The 27,801-nt window shown below is 52.4% G+C and overlaps 8 protein-coding genes across 8 annotated transcripts; 3 read left to right on the top strand and 5 right to left on the bottom strand.

The window, feature by feature from the left end:
* Window positions 1-3,445: 3,445 nt before the first annotated feature.
* On the top strand, window positions 3,446-6,005 carry J4E90_002184 (uncharacterized protein; the record flags this gene model as incomplete). The annotated part of the gene is made up of 4 exons (XM_051431765.1): window positions 3,446-3,492; window positions 3,645-4,761; window positions 4,809-5,806; window positions 5,858-6,005. 4 exons carry the CDS (start codon window positions 3,446-3,448, stop codon window positions 6,003-6,005), a joined length of 2,310 nt encoding a protein of 769 aa, XP_051294899.1.
* An 864-nt stretch (window positions 6,006-6,869) lies between these two features.
* Window positions 6,870-13,094, bottom strand: J4E90_002183 (uncharacterized protein; the record flags this gene model as incomplete). Its single annotated transcript, XM_051431764.1, has 5 exons — window positions 6,870-7,400; window positions 7,779-10,505; window positions 10,558-11,172; window positions 11,410-12,559; window positions 12,628-13,094. 5 exons carry the CDS (start codon window positions 13,092-13,094, stop codon window positions 6,870-6,872), a joined length of 5,490 nt encoding a protein of 1,829 aa, XP_051294898.1.
* Window positions 13,095-13,824: 730 nt separating this feature from the next.
* On the top strand, window positions 13,825-14,542 carry J4E90_002182 (uncharacterized protein; the record flags this gene model as incomplete). The annotated part of the gene is made up of 2 exons (XM_051431763.1): window positions 13,825-14,141; window positions 14,194-14,542. The coding sequence occupies 2 exons, from the start codon at window positions 13,825-13,827 to the stop codon at window positions 14,540-14,542; spliced, it is 666 nt and encodes a 221-aa protein (XP_051294897.1).
* A 904-nt stretch (window positions 14,543-15,446) lies between these two features.
* Window positions 15,447-16,318, top strand: J4E90_002181 (uncharacterized protein; the record flags this gene model as incomplete). The annotated part of the gene is made up of 3 exons (XM_051431762.1): window positions 15,447-15,804; window positions 15,865-16,089; window positions 16,155-16,318. 3 exons carry the CDS (start codon window positions 15,447-15,449, stop codon window positions 16,316-16,318), a joined length of 747 nt encoding a protein of 248 aa, XP_051294896.1.
* A 486-nt stretch (window positions 16,319-16,804) lies between these two features.
* Window positions 16,805-17,552, bottom strand: J4E90_002180 (uncharacterized protein; the record flags this gene model as incomplete). The annotated part of the gene is made up of 2 exons (XM_051431761.1): window positions 16,805-17,175; window positions 17,252-17,552. 2 exons carry the CDS (start codon window positions 17,550-17,552, stop codon window positions 16,805-16,807), a joined length of 672 nt encoding a protein of 223 aa, XP_051294895.1.
* A 1,031-nt stretch (window positions 17,553-18,583) lies between these two features.
* On the bottom strand, window positions 18,584-18,883 carry J4E90_002179 (uncharacterized protein; the record flags this gene model as incomplete). The annotated part of the gene is made up of 2 exons (XM_051431760.1): window positions 18,584-18,752; window positions 18,804-18,883. 2 exons carry the CDS (start codon window positions 18,881-18,883, stop codon window positions 18,584-18,586), a joined length of 249 nt encoding a protein of 82 aa, XP_051294894.1.
* A 3,227-nt stretch (window positions 18,884-22,110) lies between these two features.
* Window positions 22,111-24,465, bottom strand: J4E90_002178 (uncharacterized protein; the record flags this gene model as incomplete). The annotated part of the gene is made up of 2 exons (XM_051431759.1): window positions 22,111-24,305; window positions 24,459-24,465. 2 exons carry the CDS (start codon window positions 24,463-24,465, stop codon window positions 22,111-22,113), a joined length of 2,202 nt encoding a protein of 733 aa, XP_051294893.1.
* A 524-nt stretch (window positions 24,466-24,989) lies between these two features.
* J4E90_002177 (uncharacterized protein) lies at window positions 24,990-27,251 on the bottom strand (the record flags this gene model as incomplete). The annotated part of the gene is made up of 2 exons (XM_051431758.1): window positions 24,990-26,539; window positions 27,017-27,251. 2 exons carry the CDS (start codon window positions 27,249-27,251, stop codon window positions 24,990-24,992), a joined length of 1,785 nt encoding a protein of 594 aa, XP_051294892.1.
* Window positions 27,252-27,801: the final 550 nt, after the last annotated feature.

Here is a 27,801-nt window from a genome sequence, read left to right as displayed (position 1 = left end):
GGCGTTGTAACGAGTCTACGTTGTTGGCGCGACCGGCGTGTGGGTGGAGGAGGCAACAACAGCCCAGGCGCGAGTACCCCTCTGCTCAATCCAGGGTTAAAGTAGACGCGGTCGCAATGTGGGCCGACTGAGCTTACGCCTTCGAGGATGTGTATTAGAGCCGGGGGTTGCTTGATTGGACTAGAGGGGGACCAGGCAATGAGGAGCCTGACGTTCGCGCTTAGCTGAGCCGGAGCAGCGAATCCAGCCTCGTAGCAAGCTCTCTCGTGTGATTATGGTTGAGCAGAAGAATGGGCTCGAGCGAAAGAAACGCAACACCAGGGTGGGCGTCGTGAGCAGCGGTGGAGTGGGGACGCGCTGTGCCATCCATGGATCACGTGTTGGGCGTTGGATAAAAGCAGCTAACAATGTGTCAAGAAGACCCGGACCCGTCCCAGGAGGATTATTCTCGGAATCCGCCAACATGCTACATATTGCCCTCTCATGCACGTCTATCTGCCCTGCCGACCTGCAGCCGTTTGTGCATGTATTCAGTGTAGCCAGATGGTAAGCGATGGTCCCTGAGCGGGCACATTTCCATGGTTCACGCCGCAGCTGTCAACGAGGCTGTCGTGGCTGTCTACACCGACCATGCATGCTATACATATGCCATTGATAATACGGCCCCACCGGGCCCTCATTGTGGTACGCAACAGCTGTTGACGCCGCAGAGCCTGGCGATGCAGCGGGGACGGTGGACTTTCAGTCAGTTGTCATCTAGAACACTGTCTGACTCGTTGCATATTCTCGGGATTTTGCGCTATGAAACGTGGTCCTCCAGGATAGCGAGGACTTCCCTCCCGTTGCGGGCGGATGCCGGCGCATCGAGCATTGTGCGACCGTCTATCTTGCACCACCTGTAACATTTTGTATCTACCGTCCCTACGCATTTCGTTTGCACGGGGTGTCACTCGATGCCCCGCAACTCAGCGGGGGATCTTTGCTTGTTTGTGCTGCTGCTCGTCTGAGCCTCCAAATTCTGTGAACAGCAGGCAGTGGCTGAGGCACGGCAATGCTACACCGTGATACTACAAAAGCATGCCTATATCACTGCATCCGGCGCTGTATTCCGCGGCCCTTTCGACCATCTGAGTGAGAGCGGTGACTGACACGCGCATCTCATCGTGGAAGGTGTGATGGAAGCTCGGAATGATTATTGCGGATCTTAGTGGCCGATACCAGTCTCAAACTTGCTTGGTTTGTCGCGTGGAAGCGGAAAAGGCATTTCTTGGGTTCTGCGACACTGGCTGGTGGGCCGGAGGATCAGCCATCAATTGATCAAGATCTTTGCTGTTCCCGAGACATGGGCATTGTTGAGAAATGAAGAGGTGCCGTTGTAGAAGGAGAAGCTCAAACGAAGAGCAGGATGCGATAGCTGCCGTGCTGCACGTGGGGGCTGCAGCGACATGCCGTCCAGATGTCATCGAAGTATCCGCTGAACCCAATGGCAGACTTGCTGCGTCCTGCAGGGCCGAAAGGGCGTACCTTTCACATGGGACTGGGCATGATGGCACGTCAATATACCGGCTTGAATTTGCAGCCACCATTCGTCTTCACTGAAATGAGCTAGATGTTTGCCTCGATCAAAATGAAATTACCTGACGGCGTAGGCGGATGAGTACGGCCCTGCCGCGTCCGTGAGCGCGCGGAAGGGCCATCCAGTGCCACTTGAAACCACCATCTGCTTCTAAAGCATTACGGCAAGCGTGCTAGCGCGGGGGGTTTCAGTGAAAAGTAAAGCCCCTCGCTGATACAGTGGTCGATGAGGGGCCGTTAGAGGGGTTGCAGAAGGCATGTGTAGCGGTGGCTTGTGTTCAGGAACGGTGAGGGTAAGAAGGTGTCATGGCAGCAAGAGCGTTTGCTAGGCCGCGACCGACGCTATAAGGTCCAGGATTATACGCGCTCCCCCGATTGAACGAAGACAAGCGGGGCATAATTTAGCGGACTCTTCCACTTTCTGCTGACGGGAAGCTCAATCGTGTGTAGGTGTTGTCCCGAGCCGAAAGACCTCGGCCAGACGGGTCGGTGGAATCGGTGTGTCTGTCGACACGCAAGAAGCACCGTGTTCGCGGCGTTGAATGTTCGTGTGAGCTCTGCAAGCCGTGGCAGTCTACTGCAGGTGTGGACCTGACTAAATGCCAGTGTGGGTCCGGGGAACGGGATCCTAGCCCGAAAGTATGGATAGAGTTCCAGAGGGCAGCCGACGATCGTCTTGAAATTAGTCGTGGCACGACTTGCAAGTATCCTGGGCGTCATGTTGTGAAGGTGATTACCCCTCTGCAACCCCTTTTCCCGCGCCCTTCGTCATCGTGCAACACAGACCAGCCGCCCTAGAGGGAGGGGCGACGGATTGTTTGGTATTGAAAGCTGTTGCAAAGAACTGGCGCAGGCGTCCCTAGGTGGGAAGTGAGGCGGTGAGCCACCATCTGCATGGCCTGCATCTGATAACTGGCGGCCCACTACTCCTCCAAGAGTGAACTCGACCTTGTTCTTACCGCCTCTTCCTCTGGCGGACGGAGAGCGACAGCGGGTGCTCGTTGAGGCTCTTGTGGGAGAACCATTGGACAGGCGGCTGCCATGTCGCACACCTGGGCCCAGAAGCCTAATGGTTAGGGTTACCCCGGAATGTAAGACTTCGGGATTATTATTGCAGTATCAGAGGTTGTTGATGGCCTCGGTGTGCGATAGTCAAGAGTACATTGGAAGAGTCGCAACCTTGGGTGGTAGCAGGGTGCCTGTCACTAATAACCACATGGGCAACCTCAAAGCTGCCAGCTATACAAACACATGTCAGAGCCAGCAAAAGCATCGCAATTAATAGATGTTAGACACTGGACAAGTCGCGTTAGATACACTAGCGTGATATCCATGGATCCGTTCCCGCAAGCAAGGTGTATGGTGTGAGGCTGGCTGGCTTGGAGGCTTGTGCGCCGCGGCGGCCGAGCCCCTCGCCCTTTCTGAGGTCTCTCTTGAGACTTGACATCCTTCCCCTCTATCTCGGTCACAACGGTAGCCATTATTGTTCCATCATCACGCGCGTAGCCATACGGTGCTGACGCCTACGACTTCCTCTCTTTTTCCCACCGGCATACCTTCGCAGCTTTTTCGCCAATACGCGGGATGAACGAGGCGGCGCACAGCGATTCCATCACGACCATCACCACCACAATTTAACGCCACTATTCCATCCATTGAGATGGCGTCAAACTCTTCGCCCGCCGTGCGCAAGACAGGCGCGCCCGAAAAAAAATACAAATGTCAGCAGCGCCCTGTACGAGGAGCTGTACGTGAGAACATCTACTGACCTTCGTCCAGGCCAGTTTTGCAACCGCGCTTTCAGCCGTAGCGAACATAGATCGCGACATGAACGCTCACGTAGGTCAAAACTCCCGTCTTTTCCGTCGCGATGGAGCTTCGCTGGGCGGGGCAGCTGTTTACGCGTTCGCCCCGCGCGTACTGTCGTTGCTACCTGCCCCGCGTTTGTTGGAAAGATTGAAGCTGACGTTTGCGACGACACATAGACACCAAAGAGAGACCGTTCAAATGTGCCAAGTATGTTCCCCTACACAGACGCATTATGGGAAATATGCTGACTTCAAATTTAGGTGTCGCTCGACATTCGTACGTCGCGATCTCCTCCTAAGACACGACCGCACCGTTCACGCGAAGGATGGTGGCGCGCCCCTCCCCAGCGAGCAGAAGCGCCGAACGAACACCAAGGCAGCCGAACAGAAACAAGCCACGGCCGAGAGCGCGACGACACTCGAGCGCATCGAAGCCGAGAACGATGCGATGCACGAGGATGAGGACCTCAACGCGGCGGCCATGTTGATGACCGACTTCCACCACAAGGCAATGGCGAGCCAAGAACCCGAGATGATTCCCGAGCACAACGAGCCCGTCATCTCGCCCACGGGCCCCTCAATGATGGAGCCTGTCATCCCGTACACTGCCCCCGGCCAGAACATGCTTCCGCAGATGCCGTGGCGAGACTCAATGGTGCCTCAATCCGAGCCCAAGTCGTCGCCCAACACCCACTCAGCTTTCAACAGCGCCAGCGCGCTCGGCTCGCATCCCCACCAGCTTCCACCCCTGATGGAGCGCACCATGTCTGGCAGCGACAGCCTCGCGCCTACCTTCTCAGCAATGAACGGCGGCAATGGATTGGGTACCCCTGGTGCCCTGTCACCCTACCCCTCCATGATGGGACCCGTATCACCAGTCGACTACCGCAAGTCACCCGGCCCCAATCAGGCTCTGATGATGACCCGCGCCCCTCAGCTGGACTCTGAAGAGCAGTGTGCAAGGATCTACGAGAACATCAAGCAGTACGACAGTGAAAACTCGCTCTTGGAGACGTTCCACTTGCCTAGTCTGAACACGCTGAACCGCCTGTTGAAGACGTACTTCGATCTGTTCCACCACCATCTGCCTTTCTTGCACCCCGCCACCTTCAACCCCACCGAGGTGTCTGCCCCGCTATTGCTTGCTGTGCTATCGATAGGTGCTCTGTACATCTTTGACCAAGACCAAGCCTATATGCTGCACATCGGATCAAAGGTCCTAGTCAACCAATTTCTCCAGAACAAGGAAAACTTCAGTTCCCGCAAATGCCCCTTGTGGACGATGCAAAGCACCCTGCTCAACATGATTTTCTCTAGCTGGAGTGGCGATCCCAAGGGCCTTGAGTGGGCTTGTTCGATTAAGAGTCTTCTTGCCAATGTACGTATATGTCCTTCTTGCTCGTGATCACCACTAATACATCGTAGATGGTCGCTGGAAACCGATACGAGCTCAAGCTCCGATCTGATGCCCGTGATGGCGCTCAGCCAAACCACGAAGAATGGGTCGTCGACGAGCAATGCCGACGGACTTACTATGCCGTCTACATCTTCTTCGGCCTACTGACGCTCACCTACAACCACACTCCTGCAATGGGTTTCAATGAGTTCGACACCTTGGAGCTGCCTTCTTCGGAGTCGCTCTGGACCATGGAGGTTTCAGATGACGAAGCCTGGCGCGAGAGCCTGAGTGCTTCCAGGATCATCACGTTCCGCCAAGCGCATGACAACCTATTCCAAGGCGAGACTGCTCGTTACAGTGCTTTCGCCACACGCGTCATGATCAACGCATTGTTCCTCGAAGTATGGTACCACAAGCGTAGCCCTGAAGCTCTTCAAGACGTAGTCACCGAGTACAAGCTTCGCCTGGCCCTGGAAACATGGGAGAAATCGCTTGAGCTCTGCGAGCCTGAGACAGTCGTTGTCCAACTGAGCGCTCCACACAAGGGGCATCCTCTTATTTTCAACGCCATGGCGCTGTACAGAAATACCAGGGCCCGACTCGTGGTCGATCTCAAGTCCATCCAAGAAGCTCTCCGCTATCACGACTCCTACGAAGTAGCCGCTGCTATGACTAATGCCCGCGACAAGGTCCAGCGTTCACCAGAGATGATCAAGGTCATCCAAGAATGCTTCGATTGCATCGAGGTCGCTGCCGTGCAAGGCATACGCTGGGTTGCTCGAACTTCCGCTACCAACTGGAGCATCGAGCATCCACTTACGGGCATGGATCTGATGGTCATCTTGACGCTATGGCTCTACCGCCTGGAGCACGACGAAGAGCCAGCCACCGAGGAGGAGCTAGCCATGTACAACAAGCTGCGCAACCTGTTTGATGACGACTCTGTGGATGTCTACGGTGCAAAGCTGAGCTCCACTGTCGCGCGACTATGGGGCAGCATGATCGACGAGGTCGTCGTTTGGGGGTATGTAAATGCTTATCTATCTTTTGGTAACCTGGCACTAACGATATTTAGCATCACCAAACTTATGGGCGAAGCTTTTAAGCTACATTCGCAAGCACTTGTTGGCTACGAAGATGCCATGTCGTCTCGATCTGGATCCGCTACGCCATCAATGGCTGCTGGTGGTGTCCAAGTGCTCGAGATGCAGATGGCCTACTAAGCGAGAGACAGCTTCCGCAGCTGGTCACGATCACCCACGATCTTGTTTCCATCTCGCGTCACTTTTACAGATTGTGGATTTCTTCCTATATTTCGTCCTCTCCTTGCACTTGGGAGCATGGCAAGGAGTTTGGCGCCCCGAGCATCAGTCTATTGTTTATTTCATTTCATTCAATTTTTTCAAGATCGGGGTAATACGGCGCACAGGGCGGGTCTGGTCCAGATTCCTACATTCTCGAGCTCATGCTCTACTCATTTGGCATTCTTCTAATACCTCTCCCTCGCTCATACCCATCGGCATTTCTGGACTGTTCAAGGCTGGCCCTAGGCGCGTTATTGCTTCACTTCGGTTCTGCTACTAGCGCTGCCTTTGTTGCATTCTTGCTAATATCTATTTCTTTTTGCCTGTACTTCGGTAATGCCTTTTCTTGGTGGCATTGGGCTATTTCCTTACATATACCATAGTATGTCATGATTCGACTTCGCGGTGACGGAGATGGGGGATATTACGGTAGTGGATATGAAGTCAAGGTGTAAATCGGTCTCAAATAGTACTGTATGAATACGTCTTCTTATGCCATCATGACTTGAACGCAAATTAATATCTGCCTTGCTGTGATGTTTGTGTTCTTTGCGAAGTCGAGCTGTCGAGCAAGGGAGAAAGTGATGCGGTTAGCTACGTAACAAGCTGACACAAGAAACGGTATTGCCATTGACAAAACTACGACCCGAGAGTGTTTCGCATGATAAAGAATCTGACGAGCTGCATGCATTCTTGGTGAAGTATGATGATACCTACATGCGCACTGCGCGCGAACTTGTTTACATACTGCCTTCTTTGTCCATGATCCTTCGTCTCTCGTTTCTACAAGCCAGAACGCCTAGCTTTAGTTTTCTCAATCTGTAATTCCAAGTCTTCAATCTCAGCTTTGAGAGTAGCTGACTCGATCTTCAACGCTTGCGCCATGATCTTGATCTTGTTTAGCTGCTGCTCCTTCGACTTCTTCAACGCCATCTTCGAGTTTATCAGCTCCGTCAGCAACTCATCGTGCGCACCAACGCGTCCCCTCTGCTCGGCAGCGCGTTCTCGCTCAACAGCGTTTGCTCGCTCAGCAGCAAGAGCTTTCCTCAGGTACTGCAGACACACGTTCTGATGTGTTTGCAAATCCGCTGCGAACTCGAAAGTCTTGCTACAGCCATCACACGAACTTGTGCACATGTGCTCCTGGAAGAGTACCTTGTCTCCGAAGGTCTCACCACAGCCTTTGCACGTCAAAGAACAGGTGCTCTTGTGGGTGTCGAACGATGTCTTGTCAACGAGGGTCTCGCCACAAGCGTTGCAAGTAAGCGTGCATGCCGTCTTGTGGGCGTCCAAGAGTACCTTGTCCGCGAAAGTCTCGCCACATGTATCACAAGTAAGAGTACAGGTGCTCTTATGGGTGTCGAAGGATGCTTTGTCGACGAAGGTCTCGCCACATGTATCGCAATTAAGCGTGCATGCCGTCTCGTGAGCATCTAAGAGTAGCTTGTCGGCGAATACTTGGCCGCACAAAGCGCATCCATGGCCTTGACTTGCGTCGGGATGCACTGCCTCCGTGTGAGCCGCTAATTCCCATTCGTAATGGAACAGACGTTCTTGGCCAGGCCTGGTGGCGGTGCAGCGCGTGCACATTACCGCAGGTTTGACAGGATTGGGCTCGTGTGCAGCTTTTGAGTGAATATGTAACGATAGAAAGTTCTGGAATGGAAGGCCACATCCCTTGTGTTGGCATACGGCCTGCCATTTTGGTGGACTCTCAACCGGAGGTGGAACGTCAGCGCCCTTATGAAGTACGTGACCATGAGTGTGTTTGTTGTCCTTGGTCAGCGGCAACGTCCTACGTTTCGGCATTTGCTGGTAGACGACATAGTGAATGACGCCGTTACTGTTGATGGCTACCTGCGGGTGCTCTTGGACGGCGTATGACTGCCCGAGGTCATCGAACTTTTGCCAGATACCGTTTGTCAGGGAGTAAGTGACATAGTGGCCACCACTGGTACCGGGAAAGAACACATTGACGATGACAAGCTGGTAAATGCAGTATCCACCCAGAAATACTGCTTCCTTGGGACTTGGGTCCGATGGTAGTTTTGCGTAGTCTGCAAAGTTCAAAATATCCAGGTAAGCTGCAACCTCCACACCGCATAGCACTCGCTCGCCAAAGGATTCGGCACGGTTGAAGCGGATGTACATGTACTCGGAACTGCGGGTGATACGCTTGTGTTGAACTTTGGATCCCGCGTGAGCGCGACATCCAGAGGCACAATGGATTTTGTCGTCCAGCTCTTTCCGTCGCCACTGTCTCAGCATATTATGTAGAGAGTTCTCGTCTGATTGAGGATTCTCAAACTCAAGATCGAGCATCTGCAGATCGCAGGTAAACTTGCGGGAGACAAGACCGCAGTCGCTGCACTTGCTTTCCGTCACAGTCTGGATGCAGAAGGCTTCGAACATCCAAGAATCCCAACCTCGTCTCATATGAGCCATGTAATCTGAGAGAGCAGCGCTCGCCAGCTCTGGAGGCTGGGCCCTCGCGATATCAGAGCCTGGCAGTGACGTGACCTGTTGCATAGTGCATGGCACCACGCCGCAGGCTGGACACTTACCAAGGAAGTCTTCTGTATGGCGCTGAAGACATTTGCGGCAATAGTTGGTGGTGCAGCAAAGAGTCTCTACACGGTCGTCGAAGTGCTCATCATGAAGCTCGCATAAAAGTCCTCGGTCGCGTATCGCTTTCTTCTCTGCTACGTCATCGAGCTGCCGTTGCCTAATGCTTGAATTGTCGGTGACTTGAATAATTCTGATGAGAGCGAAAGTGAAGAGCTCGGCAGAATCGTTCTGTTCTCCGAGTTTCCAGTTTGTTGGATCCAGCTCAGAAAGGGCCTTGAATAGTGGGCTGACGTCACTCGCCTGGATTGAGAGCGACTCCCGACCTAGCTTCAAGAAAAGCGTGCGTAGCTCACGCAGAAATTTGGTAGACTTTTGCATGTGCGCCGACATTGCAGTCGACGCATCCTGACCAGCTGGCGTCGCAGTCAGCCAAGATTGCGTATCGCGCCCAGACAGATCATGACCCTTCTGCTGTTCTTTGCTGATATCAAGAATGAAATCGCGCAGCGGTCTGATCGCGTAGAGCCCTTGGACGGACGAAGACAGGTAACATGTGTTGCCGATGTTCCTCATATTCAAGTATCGAGGAAACTTGAGTTTGACCATGAGCGACTGGTTCGGCCCACCTTCGCATTGTTTGCACGGCCAAGTTTCGGTATCTCCAGGCATGGCATCCAGACCAAGACAGTGGTAATGAGTCATCTTAGTCGCATGGTCTGCTGTGGAGCAAGCCAGGAGTGTGGTGTCATCTCCCGATTCGTCGCATTCAGAGCAGAATACAGTGACCAGGTCGCCTGGTGTCATGGCTTTCAAAGCTTCCAACGCTTGTAACTGCTCTGTGAAGAACAACTCATCGTCGTTCAAGGCAGCGGCGGGCTCGTCGTCTTGAACCTCTTCGTTTTCTAAATCTTCAGCGATCCGGCTTGCATCTAAGGCTCTCATCTTTGCCCTCCAAGATGCCTTATCCTTGTAAGATTTCGGTAGAGGCACTTTTAGGTAGTCGTTGAGGTTTGTCTGCATTTGGTCGTACCATTTCGTTGGTTCAATGGTGCGCACCGCGTCCTCGAGCTTTTTGATCAGAGCAGGTCCACCATGGAACTGATAGCGGAACCGGTTAGTCAACCAGCTTTCTGCTACCACAGTGCGCCGAGTGATGTCATAGTCCGTCTTCATGTCTTTTGGCAACAATACCGTGCAGCCAGTCTTTAGGTGATCTCCAGGGAAAATCACCCTATCTGCCTCATCTTTGACTTTCTGCGTGATACCGCGACCAAATGAGTAGACGGCCATATGTCCTTCGAATGGCGTCATAATGAACCCAAAGAGGTGGTCTTTGCCTCCGGTTTCAAGAAACTGTACCGCATACTCCAAAAGCAACGTTGCAGGCGACTCTTCAGTTTTGTGATGTGGATCACATTTCTGGCTCATCGTTTGCAACCGAGAACTGAACTCCTTGAAGAGGAATTCTTCGTCAAGATCTTGTGGACAAGTGTCTTTACGCCAAAACCAGGGTAACTTCTTCCTACCAAGCCGAGGGAACTTGATTCCGTGTGGGTTAAAATCGGGGTCTTTCTCCAACTGGTCGATGTTTTGCAGGATGATCTTCCAGTCCCAATACTCATCACCCATATCGAACATGAGGGAGCCGTCATCGTTTCTCAGGAATGGTCCACACTCTCCTCGTGTTCTGAAGATATGATGAAGTCCAGGGTCCGGTAATATGCCGTCCCAGACGCCAGTCTTTTCCATGTGCATAGCGTGTGGTACAGCGGCGAAATCTTGGCCTGGTCGAATTCGGTGTACATTTCTCCTTGCTGCAAGCATTGAGACGATTCGCTGATTGTCGTGCGCCTGTGATAGGTAAGTAAGGATAGCGACAGGAAAGCATAGGCTGAAGACTTACTCGCTCAATGATCTCCCATTTATGCTGGACTTCTTGATAGTATCCTTCACGGGGCGCTTGTCCATCCACCTGCTCACGAAGAAGCAAAGCCTCGCGATACAAGGGCACGGAGGACACGGGAAGTGTAGACTTCAGCAAATTGATGCAATGCAGCTCCAGAGTCACGTTTCCAAAGAAGTGGAGCGATATCTCGCCAGAAATAAGGTCAATACACCGCTGATGAGGCTTCTCGATGCTCATAGTATACGGATCATAGCCAGTTCGTACTCGCGTCTGCGCTTCTGGTACCAGACCCGACCTCGTCTTCAAGGAGATTTGCTGGCTTGGAGCGTATCCGCGAGTCCATAAGGACGGGTCTTTGGTCGAGTGCTCTTTCAAGAGAGGGACGGTCAGGTCTTCGGGTGTCCAGGATGGTTTCCATGACGGCTCAGATCCAGTGAGCTTGCATTCCGACCAGTGCACTTTGGAGAGGTGTTTCGTGATCTGGGACTGTAGGTCTTCGAGCGCCGGGTTTGCCTTTAGAATCTTTGGAGCTTTTGGGATGTCGGAAATCTCGCGACCGGCACAGCCAGAACAGGTGACGAGTAGTCCGTCTTTGTCGGGTTGTCTCATCGTCTCAGCGCATATCCAGCTGAGTCTACAGTGAACGCAGACATGTCTAGTCTGTTGCTGGACACTGATAGAATTGCAGGTACAGTAATCGGCGATGATTTGACTCCTTGTAAGCAGTCCAAGTTCGATCCGATCGACCGCCACATGCACTAGAAGCATCGTCTGTAGCAAGTTTTCCCCTTCGGCAAGCGCGCGTAGACATTGCTCAAACACCCAAGCATGACACACAGGGTCTCTCACTTCAGTTTGCGGACCTAATAGCAGCCCTAGGCTCCGAAAGCGTGGACTATCTGCGAGATGCGCAACGTCCTTGTCGAGTCCAGATAGATCTAAACCAGCTTGAGCTTCTCTGGTCATGGGAAAACAGACGTACTTGTTCAATCTTCGAAGACCGAGTACTCCAGCTTCTTTGCCGTGATATCGTGCTCGGTTTGACGTCGTCGGTGTGATACTATCGCTCCCAAGAGGCATAGATTTGTGCATGAAACTGGTATAAAGCGCTTTGGTAGTTCCAACCATGCCAACCATACCGTGAAACATGATTTGCATAGCTTTGACTGCGATCCGCTCTTCCTCTTTGTTCAAGTCGATGTTGCGTAGAGTTAGGTTTTTGTCTTCTGCGCCCTGCACTGGCTCGGCGCCAAACAAATGCCAACCCGACGAGTATGGAGCGGCCTCAACGGCTGCGGTGTCGAGTTTGTTCCCTAAAATAGAGAACTGAGGGGCGCCGCCGTCAGTGGCGATCATGAAAGGTGGGCAGTAGCCTCTTCGTCTCTGTTGCAGGAATCCGGTTGCGAACCGAACTGCTGGAATTGTGAATGGCGCGCAGCCAGCAAAGCCTTCTTTGCTGTTCCATAGAATCTCTCCGGGAGGTATAGTACCGAGGTCGAGTTGTGGGTAGTCGTGTTTCTTCCACTCAAGCAAACTCGTCACAGATACGAAACTCCCCACAAACCCTCGGTTTGCGTACCAGTTGGCGAAGTCAAAGTCCAACGGATATCTGTTGATAACATCCACCGTTATTTGACCTAGCTTGATGATCTTTTCACGGTTGTCGCAGACGGTGTCGGTAAGTATATTCCATGGGCGGCAAGTTTTGATTCGCTGCTCGATTTGGAGAGTGAGAATATGCCAATCCTGCCCAGTCTGTTCAGCCTTACACTCATCACCTCTACCAGCGGCGATACAATTTTGGCATGGTGTTTGCCTGTCGCAGGACTTGTTCAGGTCATCTGGGGACTGTTTGCAAGACGGACAAAGCGCTTGAGGTGTCTTAGGTATCCATCCTTGGACATCGTTGATCCTGGTTACTCCGGCCGTTGGAATCACTTGGTATAGATCGATCCGCTCGTTCGGGTCCGCAGAGCTAACGTTCTTGGCTTGCATCACCCTATGATATGGTATGTGAGGTTAGCACAGCTCTCACATTTGACCTGTGTCTTAGGCGTTGAAACTTACCAGCATCGTGCATTCACGCCGTTAGGTTGAACATAATCGACAAGATTGACGGATTCTTCGTCGAATTCATAGAGCCGGGTATCTGGAGCATGATGCGGTAGATCCCTGACGTATTTGGCGCCTTTGGTGTCTGACAAACCGTATGTCGGTAGAGCGGATAGGTCTTCGCGCGCTGTCTCCTTGAGCTTCAGACCTTTGCTGTTGACAAGGTCCAAGAAATGGGATGCGTTTTTCGTAGTCTCGTCGATGGTGATACCAAGATTGGTCTGATCAAGAAGCGTTGATGTTGCTAGGTCGCGACGAGGGGAATCAGCTGGCGGAGGATCGGCCTTAGGCCGCTTGACTACTTGCGACTGTCGTTGATATATGCCTTTCCGCTTGGGGCGTCGGCCTTGGGTCGTTTCGTCAGGTGATGCGTTGGCGGAGTCCTTGGACGAAGCCAGAGTTTGGGACGCCTTTGGCGGCATAATGTTGGTGGTCGCGCTCTGCTACGATCAATCTGTTGCTGAATCTGAACGAAGAAGGAATGTTGGTCGGCGGGGTGGAAGGTCAGTGCAAATTCTTCTTGGACGAGTCGGTGTAGTCCACGGGTATTCGCAGTGACTGAATTTGCGTGACGCAAACACTGAACTGCAATCAGGCACCCGTATACAAATTGCGTCATTGTACAAGACCAGAAGAGTGAAAGCTAGCGAAAATTTAGCGGGCGGGAATACTGACGCAACCATAAGAACATCCGATGTTATGATTTGAGACAGGACGGATGTGAAGGACATCGGGAGTATCTAGCTGGACGATGGGAAAGCCATTTCTGACACCAAATCGAACATGTTACCCAAGTATACCTTCATCCGCACTAGCTAGACCATAATTGCTGTCGCAGTGTTGTGCAGATGCTGTTTGAGGCATGCACGTAGTGTAGATGTCTCATGTCTCACAAATGGACAAATGCCTAGCTACAATCTATTGATCTATTGGGTGAATGGTTCGTACCGCCTTGCTGCCCCTGCACAAGCCCCGTTGCTCCAGAGTGACGTAGGAAATCAGCGCGGTTTTGGTTGTTTGTTTGTCACGTGCAGCTAGTGCTGCATTCGCCATACCTAGATATCCATGTAAGGTTACCTAACACTTCACACTTCACGAACGCTAAACTCGCTTTCTCTTACCACACCAAAATCGACCCTATACACGTTCTAGATGGCTACTCTTGATGAACTCGATCACCAGTTTACGAGGGACCTCAACGCTGCTGTTGTGCTCCTCGAACAAGACGAATTCGAGAAGTGTAACGAGGCCTTGCGCAGTCTGATCGCTGACTCTGCTATGCCTCGTTATCACCGCATCAAATGTTTCACGGTGCTTGCGGGTCTTCTGGATGACTTCCATGAAGCATACGTCTTTTACGTCAAGGGCGAAACCCTTTGGCGTATTACGAAGCAATGGCATGGTAACGATCCAAATCCGGCTGTGAAAAAGGCGCTGGATGAACTTCACGAGGGCTTGGAAGAGATGAGGTGGGTTCGCTCTGGACTATTTGGAGACAGAAACTGAATTGTGTGCCTTCAGGGAAGCTTTGGTCAACGACGAGGAACGGCCCGACGACACACCAATCCCGGACGTTGAGGCAGATGTGCTTCGTACCCTAGAATTTTACTACGCCAGAGTGGAGGAGGATCGTGAGATCGCGGAGGCAGAGGGAGAGACGTGGTCAGAGGACGAGATGAGCGACGAGGACATGGGCGGCGGAGAGGAAGTGAGCGACAAGGAAACGAAGGTCGAGGTCGAGCAGAAGTCGGGCGACAAAGAGGAGAGCGATGCGCAGAACGTTGGCGAAAAAGAGACAGCGGTACAGGGCAAAGAACCAAAGGACGAGATGGTATGTCTGGAAGGTGTTGCTGTTGAAGGGTTCTATTAACATCGCGCAGGTGCTACCATACCGTCCGCCACACACACGCTATTCCACTTTCGGCAGAAGCAGGAACATCATGTCAGAGAAGTCTTGGAGGCCATAGGCTTGGTCGAACAATCGGGCTTGAGTCTACAGTGGTACAGCCGCGGAAACTTGGTGTAGTACCCTTGTGTCTGGGTCGTTGATTACTATACACAAGCTGTTTGGTGCCTTCTTGTTTTGCGCAAAAGTCAGATTTTGCTGGGAACGAAGCAGTTGGATTTTGTCCTGGATGGGGTGCTTGCCTCCACCTTTAGCTGTAACAGTAGCTAACGAATCTCACCAACCTTGGAACGGAGAAATTCTCGAACATATCCGCAACCTTACAAGCTGTCTGTGTGGCAAGTGTAACTTCAGGGTGCACACCATGTGGACGCCATTCGCTGTTTCCCTAGCGTTCAGATTGCTCGCTTGCGGCTTCCCGGGAAGATAGATTGCCCCAGACGAAAATCAGGACTCACGAAGCGCGCCGTTCTGGGCCATGACCACACTCGGCAGCGGAATAATTTTTACTGCAATATTATCTTCTTAGCTTGTGACCGGTTTCCCGAGCTGTGAAATATCTTGGAAGCTACAGGGCGCGTACTATGTGTGTGTGACCAAGGAGCAACAAGCTATGCTTCGCCTTGGTGACTATGCCCATTGCTGCCGTAACGTCGTAGGTAATGACCTGTGGTCATCTAACCGTACTATACAATGCTTGACTTCCCATATTCGATCGGTTGATGTGCTCCGTCTCTGATCGGGAATGTCATGAGCCACCATACAAACTATCAGGACCTTTGAAGACGTATAAGAACAAGTAGAAACAAGTGCAACTAATCAGCATTAAAACAACGACATTCGCTATCATTCTCTCGTTGTCCCCATGATGTACAAATCTGCACTCCTCCTTTGCGCCGTCGCTGTCCTTCTCGACACAGCATCCGCCCACGGCTTCGTCAAAGGTGTCAATGTAAAGGGCACCTTCACCAACGGCTCCGATCCTGTGTGGTACTACTTCTCGAAAGACAGCCGCCCCCAAACCGCAGGCTGGGATGCGTTGAACCAAGACATCGGTTTCGTCGAGCCCGCATCCGTCGGCACAGCAGATGTAAACTGCCACAAGAGTGCTACGGCCGGACGTCTCTACGCTGACGTCAATCCGGGAGACACCATTGAGTTTGAGTGGAACACTTGGCCTGATAGTCACAAGGGCCCGATTATCAACTACATTGCGCCTTGCAACGGTGAGTCAAGTACATGAATAAGTACAGCATGCGCTTTTACTAATCAATCCTTTCCCACAGGCGACTGTACCACTCTGACGCCCAGTGCTCTCCGCTGGTCCAAGATCTCCCAATCCGCCATCGTCAGCCCAGGAACTTGGGTTACAGACACATTGATCGAAAACAAGTTCAAGGTCTCTACTGTCCTTCCTGCCAAACTTGCTCCTGGCAACTACGTTATCCGTCATGAGATCATTGCTCTTCACGGTGGGCAGAACGTGAATGGCGCGCAGCTGTATCCCCAGTGTAAGCCCCTTCATCTCTGAGACTACTCTAAATGCAAAAAGATCATACGCTGAGTATTACTGTAGGTTTGAACCTCAAGGTCGGCGGTAGCGGTTCTGTTGCACCGACGGCTGGCGTCCCCGGTACTAATTTGTACACGAAGGACATGCCGGGTATCGTGTTCAACATCTACACCAATCCTACGACTTACACGTTTCCTGGCCCGGCGCTGTGGACTGCTGCTAACTAGGCGCTGTTGTCAGAGCTCTGTGCTCGAATGGAGAGGATTGGAGGGCTAGGGGCTCTCAGGCCTTGGTTGTGAACTGGCGACTGACAATGTCAACTGCTGGCGGGTGGTGAACGATTTCTCTTCGTGTTTATACTTGGTCGTCTTGATATGTACATAACCCCAACATTCGTTTTATGGAATCGGACCTCGAATTGCAGACGATCTTCAGAGAGCCCTGCTTGGTGTCTCCTGTAGGGCCCACGAGTGAGACCCGTGAATGTAGCTGGTTCAGCAGATGATGACTGAGCAATCTGTCCGTTGGCATGAGCGCGTGAAGTTTTGTAGAGGTATATTGCAAGCCTAGCTCGATGCCTAGAATTGAAACAGTAACACTAGGAGGACTGATCAGCCAACCATGGGTGAAAAACGCCAGACTCCTCATTTCCCTTTTGAACAATACACTCGACACACGGTCGATCACCTTCTTCTCCGCTTGTCGCATTGCTCTCACTTCTTGACTGTCTTAGCAGCCTTGCCAACAACCTTGACCAGCTCTCCGTATGCCTCGGTGAACTCCTCGTCGCCCTCGCCGGCCTTCTTGCCCATCCTGTCCTTGCCGATCATGACCACACTGGTGGGTCGCTTTGTTGCGCTTGCCTCGCCGAGCTGCGCGCGGCTCTTGATGTAGATGTAGGGTACGTTGTGGTCTTCGCAGAGAACGGGGATATGCGCAATGACGTCCATGGGCGAGATATCGGCGGCGATGACAACAACGGCGCTGGGGTCGTCGAGGGAGGATCCAGCGCCTGAAGCAGCGGACTTGCGCAGCGCTTTTACGACTTCTTTCACACCGCGGCGGAGGGTCTTGGACTTGGCGGCTGTAGAACGATCAACGTCAGTCTTGTTCCTTTAAAGTGCGCCAACAGGCCAATACATGGAAAATGAGAAACTTACACTTCTTGACGGTCTTCAGGATCTTCTTGACCTCCTTGTCGTTGTCTGCGAGAGGGAAGGCAAAGGGAACAAGTGCGCCGCGCGGCTCATCACCGTCCACGACGTTGACCATTGAGACTTCTGGCTCCTTCTCGAGCTCAGCCTCGAGCGCGTCTACCATCTCGACATCGCCCTTGACCTTCTTCTCCTTCTTGTCCTTTTTGCTCTTGGACACGCCGTCTGTCTCCGCGCGCTTTTCCTTCTTTTCCTTCTTGTCCTTCTTCTCCTTCTTCAGCCTCTTCTCTTCAATATCTTTCGACATGGTGTGGATAAGCGACTGTAGTTTTTGGATAGCAATTAGAAACGCGAAGATGTGGTGGCTGGTAATGCGTCGTGCTGAAGTCGCCCGGGCGGTTTCGCGAAATTTGCTTCATCGCGCTAGCGGGTGGTCTGTGCCTCCCAAGACATGCAACCAGTCTGATTTATGAGATAACCTTCCTACCAGCCCTAACTAAGAAATGCTAAAACTGTGGAAACCTTATAGTAAATTTAACTACTACTATAACTATGTAAATATATTAAAATAAAGTGTAGAAAACTTTTTCTATATTAGTAAGACAAAACTCTCCGTGAACCAGTTCATCGTACCGAAATGAGGATGAGCGAGATTATGACCAACCCGACAGCCAACGAAGAGCTCCGTGCTCGCCTTACTGAGCTCATGAAAATCGGAACAGACATGTCGGCTCTAGAAAAGAAACAGCTAACTAGTAAGTCGCTCCGCTGACTCCCCTATCCCTCATTTGTTGCTCTTACCACAAGGTCTGGGCCGGTTGTTGAGCTTCAGCAGCGAACCTATGTTTCATCGTCGGCGCTCACGAGCACCCGACGTTCGACCCACAGACCGTGTACCTACTGTTAGGGCAGCATGTCGACTGGCCTGGGTTCTCGATGTATTACATTGATGGCCACAACAAGATCGAAGGCAAACGAACCTTATCGAGGGAAGATGCACTGGATGGGCTACGAACTGAAGTCGAAAAGCAGGTTCTGAGTATATGCCGAAGGCCTTGAAGTCCAGCATGGTGTGTTTCTCGGGACCAAGTATCAAGTTTTATCTCTGCTCGTATAGCATCAGCTGTTGATGTGTAACTCCCAATCGTGTCTTCCTCTGCTAGCTCTAGACAGTTTTCATCCAGCTCGGTTCCTCCTGCTCAAACGACTTGAACCCTGGAGCGGGAATCTTATCAAACAGTCCACCCTTCAACGCAATCTTATCGCCAGCCAGTACAGACGTGATTGGGCTTTCTGCAGTTAGCTGGACTTCTCTTCAATGCTGCATGGACCATGAGCTCACCACCCGCAGTTGCTGCAGAATTGACGAGTAATCGGATTCCCGCTCTTCGTGTCGTTGTCTCGGTAGTCTTTGAGATACTTGTCCGGATCGTTGATTGTGACTTGGGGACTGTCGAGGATGTATACGATTGATCCGATGCTTCCTCCTGCGCGGCGGCAGTTGGCGCTTCTACGGTCAGTATGAAGATGCCGGCGAGATTGTAGTGATGATGCATACCAGTAGCAAATGGCGGACTGCTCAGGCATAGTAGGCATGGAAACTTTGATGCTTCCGCAGTTGCAGCGTCCCTCGGCCATCGTGATTGAATGAGAAACGGGGTTACGTCGGTCACTAGTATAGAGATTTGCTATTCTGCAATGCTGACAAGAGAACTGGAGGTAGGGAGACTTTGAATAGAAGATGCGAGGGAATGTCTTGCGGTAAAGGGGTGCCAATTACACGATTTACGACAGGAGCAGTTTGGGTCTCATATAGCGTGGAGTTTGTGATCAGGTGGAGATAGCGGAGTAGCTGGAGGCCTCGGTAAACTAAACGGGGCGAGTCGCTGCCCGTAACGCGCATCGTGTGTTACTATCGCCATCCAGAACTGTGTTATTGCTTCATTGAGTCGTTGCATCCAAGGTTCGGGACGCGACGATGACGCCTCGGGCGAGGCATGCTTCCAAAGGCAAATGATCCTGGTTTACCTATGCACGTAGATACCGGATACTCAATGGAAGCTTGGTGACATCCCTGACGCGGTCAGTTGAGGAAACCTTCTGTATTCTATGACAAGACGGGGTAAAAGGCCTCCATCGATTCGATGAACCGATCGGCATTTTTCATAGTGCTGTTACTGATCCGTCGCACAGGGGCTTCGTGTATAGTGTAGTGTGTAAGCATTACTCATCCTCTCGTCCCAAAACACACAGTACAGCAGCTGAGGAGATGTCTTTCATAGACAACGTTGTAGAGAAGATCACTGAGACGAAGTGAGGTCAAGGCATGATATGCGTAATCCCCAAAGGCATCCAAATCCGGCTAGCGCGCCATCCAGTCCTAACGCGGCGCGATTCCGCGTCTACAAACGATGACCAGAACAACACGACGGTACAACCACAGAGCGAAAAATATACTGCACAACCCTTGCCCGAACCTCTAAAGCCGAAGCGCAACTTCAGAATGGTAATTGAAGATCCTCTCGCCTTGGAAACTAACCCCATACTAACCCCCACAGACGCGCGACTCAACAGCAACCTACCTCCACATGCACTCGTCGCACCACGCCGACCTCCTCGAGCAATTCACCAACCTCACCTCCTCCCAACTCACACCAGAAGACATCTACATCCCGCCGCACCTCCAACCCGTAAACCCCGAAGACGAAGACGACGTCGTCCCAGACCAACACGCCGCATTCGGCATCCAGCGAGCGACACAAACAAAGAAGGAGCCGACGTGGCGGGATCTAGGTCTTGATGAACTACTGAGGAGAGGTCCTATGGTTGGCGGAAGCGGGAGTGGCAGCGGGACTGCTGTTGCGAGCGGTGGTGGGATTGTTGGGCAGGGAAGGGAGGAGCCGTTGAGGTTGGCTTTGGCCAGGCAGCCCGGTGCGAGGATGGGAGTTAGAGCGGGGAATGGGAGTGGTGAAAGTTCTGGGAGTGGGGGTAGTGGTGCGAGTGGTGCTGCTGGGAATGGGTTGCCGCGATGAAGGGAGGCCACCCACTCAAGGATAGGTGCTGAAAATGGCGGCAAGACACGGTTTCCGGCTCTGCGACACAAGATACGGGCAGTGGGCAGGTCGTAATGGTGCTCTGACTGGAGCTGCTATACCGACGTCTGAAGGCCGCTGTGGCAGGGATGTTGGCGACGGCATCAAAGTCTACTACAATCGCCGATGAAGGCCATCCGAAGTGGTACTTTCCTGCGCATACCAACAACATGGATGGCTTCACGACGGTTCACTGGGCGAGAAGAGTTGACATGGAAAGAGCGCGGAAAACAATCCTACCTGCGCAGGGCTTCAAGACATGCGTTGTGTCTTTGGTTAAAGTGTGACCACATCGTAAATGGACAGAACAAACTTCCATTCACAGGAGTCGATACGGCATAACAAAGCCACGGACATCATATTTGGCACATTGAGCGACGCAATGAGAATCACTCCCAGTGATGCTAACTCTATGTCTAGATAGTGGTTTTATACTCGGACGCCTCTCAGCCCACCTGATACATTCGGACACCCTCCTCTGTCCTTGTAGTGTCAACGCTTACTTGCTGTGTACGCAGGCACATCAACCTACGTGCGCGCTCGCAGTACGCTTGCCAGACAAACACCGCCTTGATCACGCACCACACATAGTGCCACCAACGCATCCGGCCGACACCTCCGTTGGCCCGAGGCATCTCCTGTTGAACGATCCTGTACATCAATGCCCGCGCTAGAGCCTCCCAGTTCGCGCATCGACCGCAGCCGTCACCTACTGTGCCCTCAAGATCCCTAATACGGTCGCACACGAGCCGGTACATCTTAAAAGCATCTGTGTGCTTGGCGAGTGGTGCGACAGGGCGTCCCAGAGACTTGAGATCGTTGAACCGAGGTTCAGCCGTTACGAGCTGTACTGGGTTGTGCCGCTTCATGTACGATGGATCTTTGGGTACCCCCTCCTCCTGTCGCAACGACTGATAATGGAAGCGACGAGCAACGTTGATCATTATAATGGGCAAATCGTGGATTATGGCTTCTGCATTCCACTGAAACGGCATCGGCGCGGTAGTGGTGAGTAGTTCTCGAGTCTGCAGGTTGATGATTCGATACGTCTCCTTTGCTAGAGATGTTGGTATATGAAGGGCTAGAGAGAGGCCCTGGATGCCGACATCGTGTCGACCGCCGTCTGAGTTCTCTAGTTCATATAGAAAAGGAATCCCAATCGGCTCGCGACACATGGGGCAAAGACATTTTCGGTTGCTTTTGAACCACACACTCAGACAAGAACGGCAGAAGACATGTCCACACGGTGTCCGGATGGGTTCGACAGTTTGTTCGAGGAAGGTCTTCCTGTATGCTCCCGGTAGTTGGCTGAGGAAGTCCAGGTGTGTCTCGACGCCTGCATCGATGCTTCCATATTCTCGACCACAGACAAAGCACGTCGGCTCATCCCGTGGTGCTTCCGTGGGTGTAGAGACGGCGAGTACGCGGTCAACAACGTCTTGGTATGTGGCAGATGATGAGTCCATGTTCGGTTGAGGTCTATAGTTGTATAAACGCATTTAGACTACTGGGTAGCCCATTTATCCTCCATGGCTCTGGGTTGCCACCAACGAATAGCAAAATTCCTGGTTGCATTGAATGATCGCAGACGGAGTCCAGTCGCCACAGTCATTCACCTTCGAGCTGTTTAGCCCAGGCGATGTGTGATGCTATGCATGTAAGCGTTCAACTGACACAGCTTTCACTTATTCGTGTATAGCTCGTAATATAGTATCAACAGTGGGTGTACTTGGTATATAGCATGTGAATGCTGATTTGAGACAAATGTGCTGCTCAGTCATCCGTCAGATCAATACATTCAACCCCCACCGGTACCTTATATGTACTTGTTGGTTGTTTGTTTGGCGTGGCAGCAAGCGAAAAAGTATGTGGCTCGTTTGCGTCCTTGGCAGGTTCCAGAGATGTCGTTGCAAAGTGTCTAAGCCTAGCAGCGCGTATCTCAGCTGCGGTAGGTGCAGGAGATGGTGCAACTTGATCTTCTGTATTTGGATTCGAAGGTAGCGTTGCAGGCACTGACAATAGATTAGCGCGCGGAGGAGGGCGCGACCAGTCAGGTAGGTCGACTGGTTCCCTTCCTATAAGACCTGCGTGAACACCCCTCATTGGCATGCTTGATATGCGCGATTCATTCTCCACTCGTTGGGAAGTTTGAGAAGCTCTGGAGGGCTCGGCCGCGCTGAGTGCTTCATCAAGCGACCAAGCAGGTACAGAGGCCCCGTGTACATCTCTACCGGCTTCTCTCATTGCGAAAATGCTTTCATATCTACCACGATTTGAAGACAGTAAAGCGGAAGACCTTTGCATCGTGGGGATCTTGGCGCCTTGATCTTGCATGCTTAGCCGCAAAGCTAACTGCAGCTCTTCGTCTTCTTCATCTGGAATATCGAATGGCAATGTGTTTGCTACAGGATTCCGGAAAGGATCCGAGACGGGTAAATCGTTCTCCTGATCTGACGGCTCAGGCGAACCAAGATCGATAATATGAGATGTCGTCGGTTGATTCACTGCAGATTCTTGAGAGCGAGCGTTGGCTGGTAGAGAAAGCCCACCTTCATCTTCAGAGTCAGAGAGTGCAATATAATCGAAAATCTTTTGTGCTGTGGGCGTCATTTGCGTATCTTGAGACTTGACCTTCGCGGCTGGTCGTCTGGATTTCCTGGGGGATGCACTGTATGTAGCCCGGGTAGCGGAGATATCGTCTCTTTTGTTCGTACGTTTTCGCTTAGCTGTGCCTGAGGCTTCGCCGTCTTCCCCAACTTCAGCTATTGGTCGCTTGCGTTTTGGCGTACGCTTTGGTGGTGCAGGGGGCGGTTCCAGTACGTCCGGTGGAAGAACTTTACGCAGCCAGTACTCAGGATATTCGCATTCGACACGATGCTCTGGGTCAAACAAGGTCTGCTTGTCTCCATTCCAGCACTCTAAACGCTCACCCTCGAAGTCGGCTCTGCTCAGGGTAGTGACGCCAAAGGGTGAAAAGGTCAGCTTACGTTCGAAAGTGCGTATGGTCAGTTCGTTGTCGGTCTTTTTCGCTTTTTGCTTTGTGAGCCTGATGCCGTGGACTAGTTTTTGTGGTAGAGATGAATCTCTTGCTGTCAGACTTCGTGTCAGCAGCACAGGCCCAACCCAGTTCATGTATAAACGTCCCCATATGTTGAAGCGCTCGCTGGTAAGTGTAAGCAACTTCAGCTCCTGGATCGGGCGAAGATAGTCAAGGTTGAAGCGCGACTTGCTAAGTAAATCTGTGTCGCTGGTGACTTTCGGTTTGTAGTACTTCTGTAAGGTCTTGAAGTCTGGGAAGGCTGGCGGGATTTCGATAGCGCGCCCGCGAGCACTCCGCTCCAGGAACATGGCCAGCTCCACAGTCCACATGCCGCACTCCATCTGATCTCGACAGGCACAAAGCCGCCGACCGAGTCCTTGCTTGACTGCCTGCAAGGCTAGAGCCGGCCCACACTGTGGTAGACCTTTCACGTCGTAGTCCCCACCGACAAGCATGGCAAAAAGCACCAGCCCTTCTCGGTCGAGGCCATATTTCTCTTTGAGGTCGTGTGCTCGTACAACGTTGGCGTATTTCCCATTCTTCTTGGTGTTCTCCTTGGATCTGTCTGTCGTGCCCTTTTCCTTCGCGACACGGTGATCCCGTAGCCAGAGGGTGCAGCCAAACATGAGGCAATCAGAGTCTTGCGACCAGACCGCGTCAACCATGCCCAAAATCTGCAGACGAGAGCACTCCGCCTCCGCCTCTCCTGGGGCCTCGTGGTATGGAATACCAAAGTATTGAAGCATCTCCTTGAGCAAGCGCTGCTCTTCGTAGTTTATCCGTCCTCCACCTCGCTTCCCCCGCTTCCAGGGTCGACTGGGGCCATCGAAGACGAATATAAGGTGAATGTTCAGGGTGAGGAGGCGGCAGATACGATAGAACATGGCTTTCTCGATGCCTTGGTAGGCGTACTCGTTGGAGGCTAGTTCTGTTAGCAGGAGCAGAAAGAATAGAACGCGCCTTTGACTCAGAGGAGCAGAGATGATGCGTGTACTACTTACTCTCCCGTATAGTGTAGAGTTGCTGCACCGTGAGGTTGTTGAAGCGCCAATCGGCCTCGTCAACAGCAATGCGGAGTGACCTGCCATGACGCCGGTGGTGCTCTTCGGCGAGTTGCGCAACGGGTGCACTCTCTTCGTGCTTCTTAATCGTGTCCCATAATCTGTCCAGGCGTCAGTAGGAGCTGAAATCCCAATTGGTCTGGAGGCGTACGCTGGAAGGCCCATGACGTGGGTGTGGGGAAGATGGGAGGTCGGCTAGCAGACCGTTGCACGCGTCTTAGCGCGATTGGCGTGATTTGGGAGAAGGCTGGGGTGTCGGCGCCCAAAAAGATGGTGAACGGATCTGCTATATTGCGAGGCTTAGGTACCTAGGCATACATGGTTTGCTGGTTTAGACGACGGTGAAAGGGTGTGGCGCGGTCGACCGTCGCCAATCTCCTTATCGCTCCTTCCAAAGTTCCATTGCGCGACGCGAGGACACGTGATTTGCCTTTTCAGGCTAAGCGCCATTTGGGCATCCTACAGGGCTCGATCCATCTCAGTACTCATTCTTTCACTTCATCTTGTCAAGTTGCGCATCAAGGTCACGAAAATAGTACATTGTGGCTGGCTTATAGTTCACAGTCCACCTCGAACGCCCCTTCCAAATCATGCCACAGCTCACTCTCCAAAAACACGCTCATGTCGCTAACCCGATCTTGCGCACTTTTGCGTCGCAGCTTCAACGCCTCTCCCAAGATATTCGCCGCCGAAAGGGCCATATCCGATTTTCTACCCAAAAACCATAACGCCTTAATACAAGCATCCGCGCGTTGAAAAGCATCCTCTCGATCGAGGTCTGACGGCAGCAGAGTATCTGACTCAAGCAACAGTACGCCTGCCTTGGCGAACGCGCGAATCAACACTACAGTCCATGGCTCCGTCAGCAGTGCGCCTTCGTTGACTGCGAAATGGAACTCGGACTGTGCGAATGATGCGTCTTCCCGCGGGCATGCACAGCTCGCTAGGTCTGATAGGACCCGGCATTGGTTCTCGCGGAATTTCGCGATGAAGGCACTAATATTCCGTTGATGTGTCGCTTCCTCAAGTCCAAGCTCTGATTCGTCTACCACTTCCATCAAGTCCGCAAGAAGGAGAGTCGCAAGGTGCCAGTGTCCGGTGACGCATACGTACCATGATTGGACGCGCGGTGGAAGGCGGTCGTGGTTCTGTATGCAGTCTCGGACGAAGGGCGCATACAGCGCATCCCAGTGGTTACACACGTCCATTGCGGCACTGACAGCCTCTTCGACCTTCGCGCCTCGTGCGTTTCTTGTGAGAAGCGTCTGGATCCGACAGACTCTTCTGAACAGCAACACCTTGACTGGGGCTGCGTCACACAACGCAGCTGCGGCTTCATCGAATGAGCATGGCCATCTTGTGGGCGCATGTTCTGGATTCTGCTGTTGTCGAGAAAACAAGTAGTCGTCCCACAGTCCGTCGTCTGTCGAGGAAGGTGTTGTTGCTTGTTGGGCCGAGTGCTCAATCTGCATGCTTTCGCTCATGACTACATCGCTATCTTCATCCGACACCACCAGTGGTCGTTTGTGCATGGCTGCTGATAGCGTGTCGAACATGACACCAACCCAGAACAGGAGGTCCACTGTCGCACGATCAGCGTCTTCAAGACGCACAACGGGCGAGCGTCGTTGCCGTGCAGAGCGCCCTGATCCGGGGTTGCTATATCGCGCTTCTCTCGACATGGTCATGCGCGACCTCAACGAGTGAATGAGTCGAAGACCTGATTCAAGGTGTACAGGAGGTCCGTCGGACTCAATAGCGAGATCCAATTTCGACATCAGATCTGCGCACTCATCGACGTCTTGATCGGTCGAAAGCATAGGGGTCTGTTCCATCGGGACTTCCGTGCAGGCGTCGGTCGCCAGTAGTTCGGTCTTTGAAAGAGCGTTCTGCTCATCCTGAGCCCCTTCTGCCTCCACAGGCCGTTGTGTTAGGGCGAAAATGATCTGTGCAAGTACCACCCGGAAGGACTCCACTTCACCGGCTTTTTGCAGTGCGTTGCGGGCCTCATGCCACGCTGATATCTGCAGGGTACGATCAAAGTTCACGCCAGCCGGTGCGCATTCGTCCTCAATGCTATCAAAAACGCTACTGCCACCATCTGTCGAGGTGCTGTGGAACGGGTACTTCGTTCTGCTTCTGGGACTGGACTGTGCCCATTGTGAAGCGAAGGAAAAGACCGCCAAGTCTAGAGCTCTAGATGCTGCGCGGTCTTCCGTTTGAGTAAGCTTGCGCCCTCTGATGGCTGAGGCTAGCCTATCGAGGCGCACCACTCTGTGATAGATTCGATTCCAATCAGGCTTAGCGTTTGTGGCTAGCAGGTTATCCGATTTTGCACTGTAGGGACAGGTTCTTTCTGTGACCCAGCATGCAAGTGCGTTTTCGAAACTATCATGATAGATCCTCAGCAGGCTTTCAGTCAGATACGCATTGTTGCTTGATGAAAGAAGATCGCTGGCATATGATATCACTGGGTAAGGTTGCGCACCGTTTGAGATTGATGCTGAGGAGCTAGAGCGTCGCCGTTTGAGACTAGTACGAGCGATCGTTCCATCCGATATGGTAGAAGGCGGATTACTTGGGCTTATGCTGCTGGTGTCCTGACTTTCAGAGGGGCTGTCGCGTTCGAGCTTATCATCGCTGATCTCCGATGTCGTCTTCAGAGACGAGCCTCTGCCAGAGTCGCAACCGAGTATAGTCCAGCTTTCTTCGGTAAACCCTCCAGCGAGTTCTGGTTCATCTCCGGTCCCTTCTTTCTCGAATACTTGCGATGGTTCTTCAAAGAATGCGATTGTAGGATCGGTGGTGAACATGGATGAGCCACACGGAAAATCTCCAAACGTCACGCCCAGTTCCACGGGCGTGGTATGGGACAGAAGGTCATCGCCGTGCGGATGCCGGTCTTCTTTTAGTTTCACGGTTGCGCTGGATTGGCACGATAGGTTTGGCTTCTGTGCTCGGCTGGTCGAATTGCTTCTTGTACGGCGCCTTTTCGCTGGTGGTGAAGTCGTCGACACTGGTTGCGAAGCTTGCGATACGCGTTGTGAGCGCAGCCATTCGAATGTGCAGCTCTTCTTTGTCTTCTCACAATTACCGCACGAAGCTAGCGGCCCATAAACATCTGACAGGTTAGCTTGCGCGTTAGGTACCATCTACGAGGGCGTGTCTTACCACTATAATGGAACACCGTAGGGGTTGCTCCAGATTTGCTCGTTTCTAAAAGAGTGTCTTCTAGAATTGCGGCGTCGCACGCTCTTTTCCCTTTTCGACATTGGTCGCAGCATCTGTTCTGTTTCCGACTCGTTTTGGACGGTTTGGTGGCTGCCATCGCCCCCGAAGATGGCGACGTCCAGGCATAATCGA

Source organism: Alternaria incomplexa (genome assembly GCF_024043165.1).
Source record: "Alternaria incomplexa strain BMP 0042 chromosome Unknown scaffold_2, whole genome shotgun sequence".
NCBI lineage: Eukaryota > Fungi > Ascomycota > Dothideomycetes > Pleosporales > Pleosporaceae > Alternaria > Alternaria incomplexa.
This window is presented reverse-complemented; position numbering and strand designations above follow the sequence as displayed.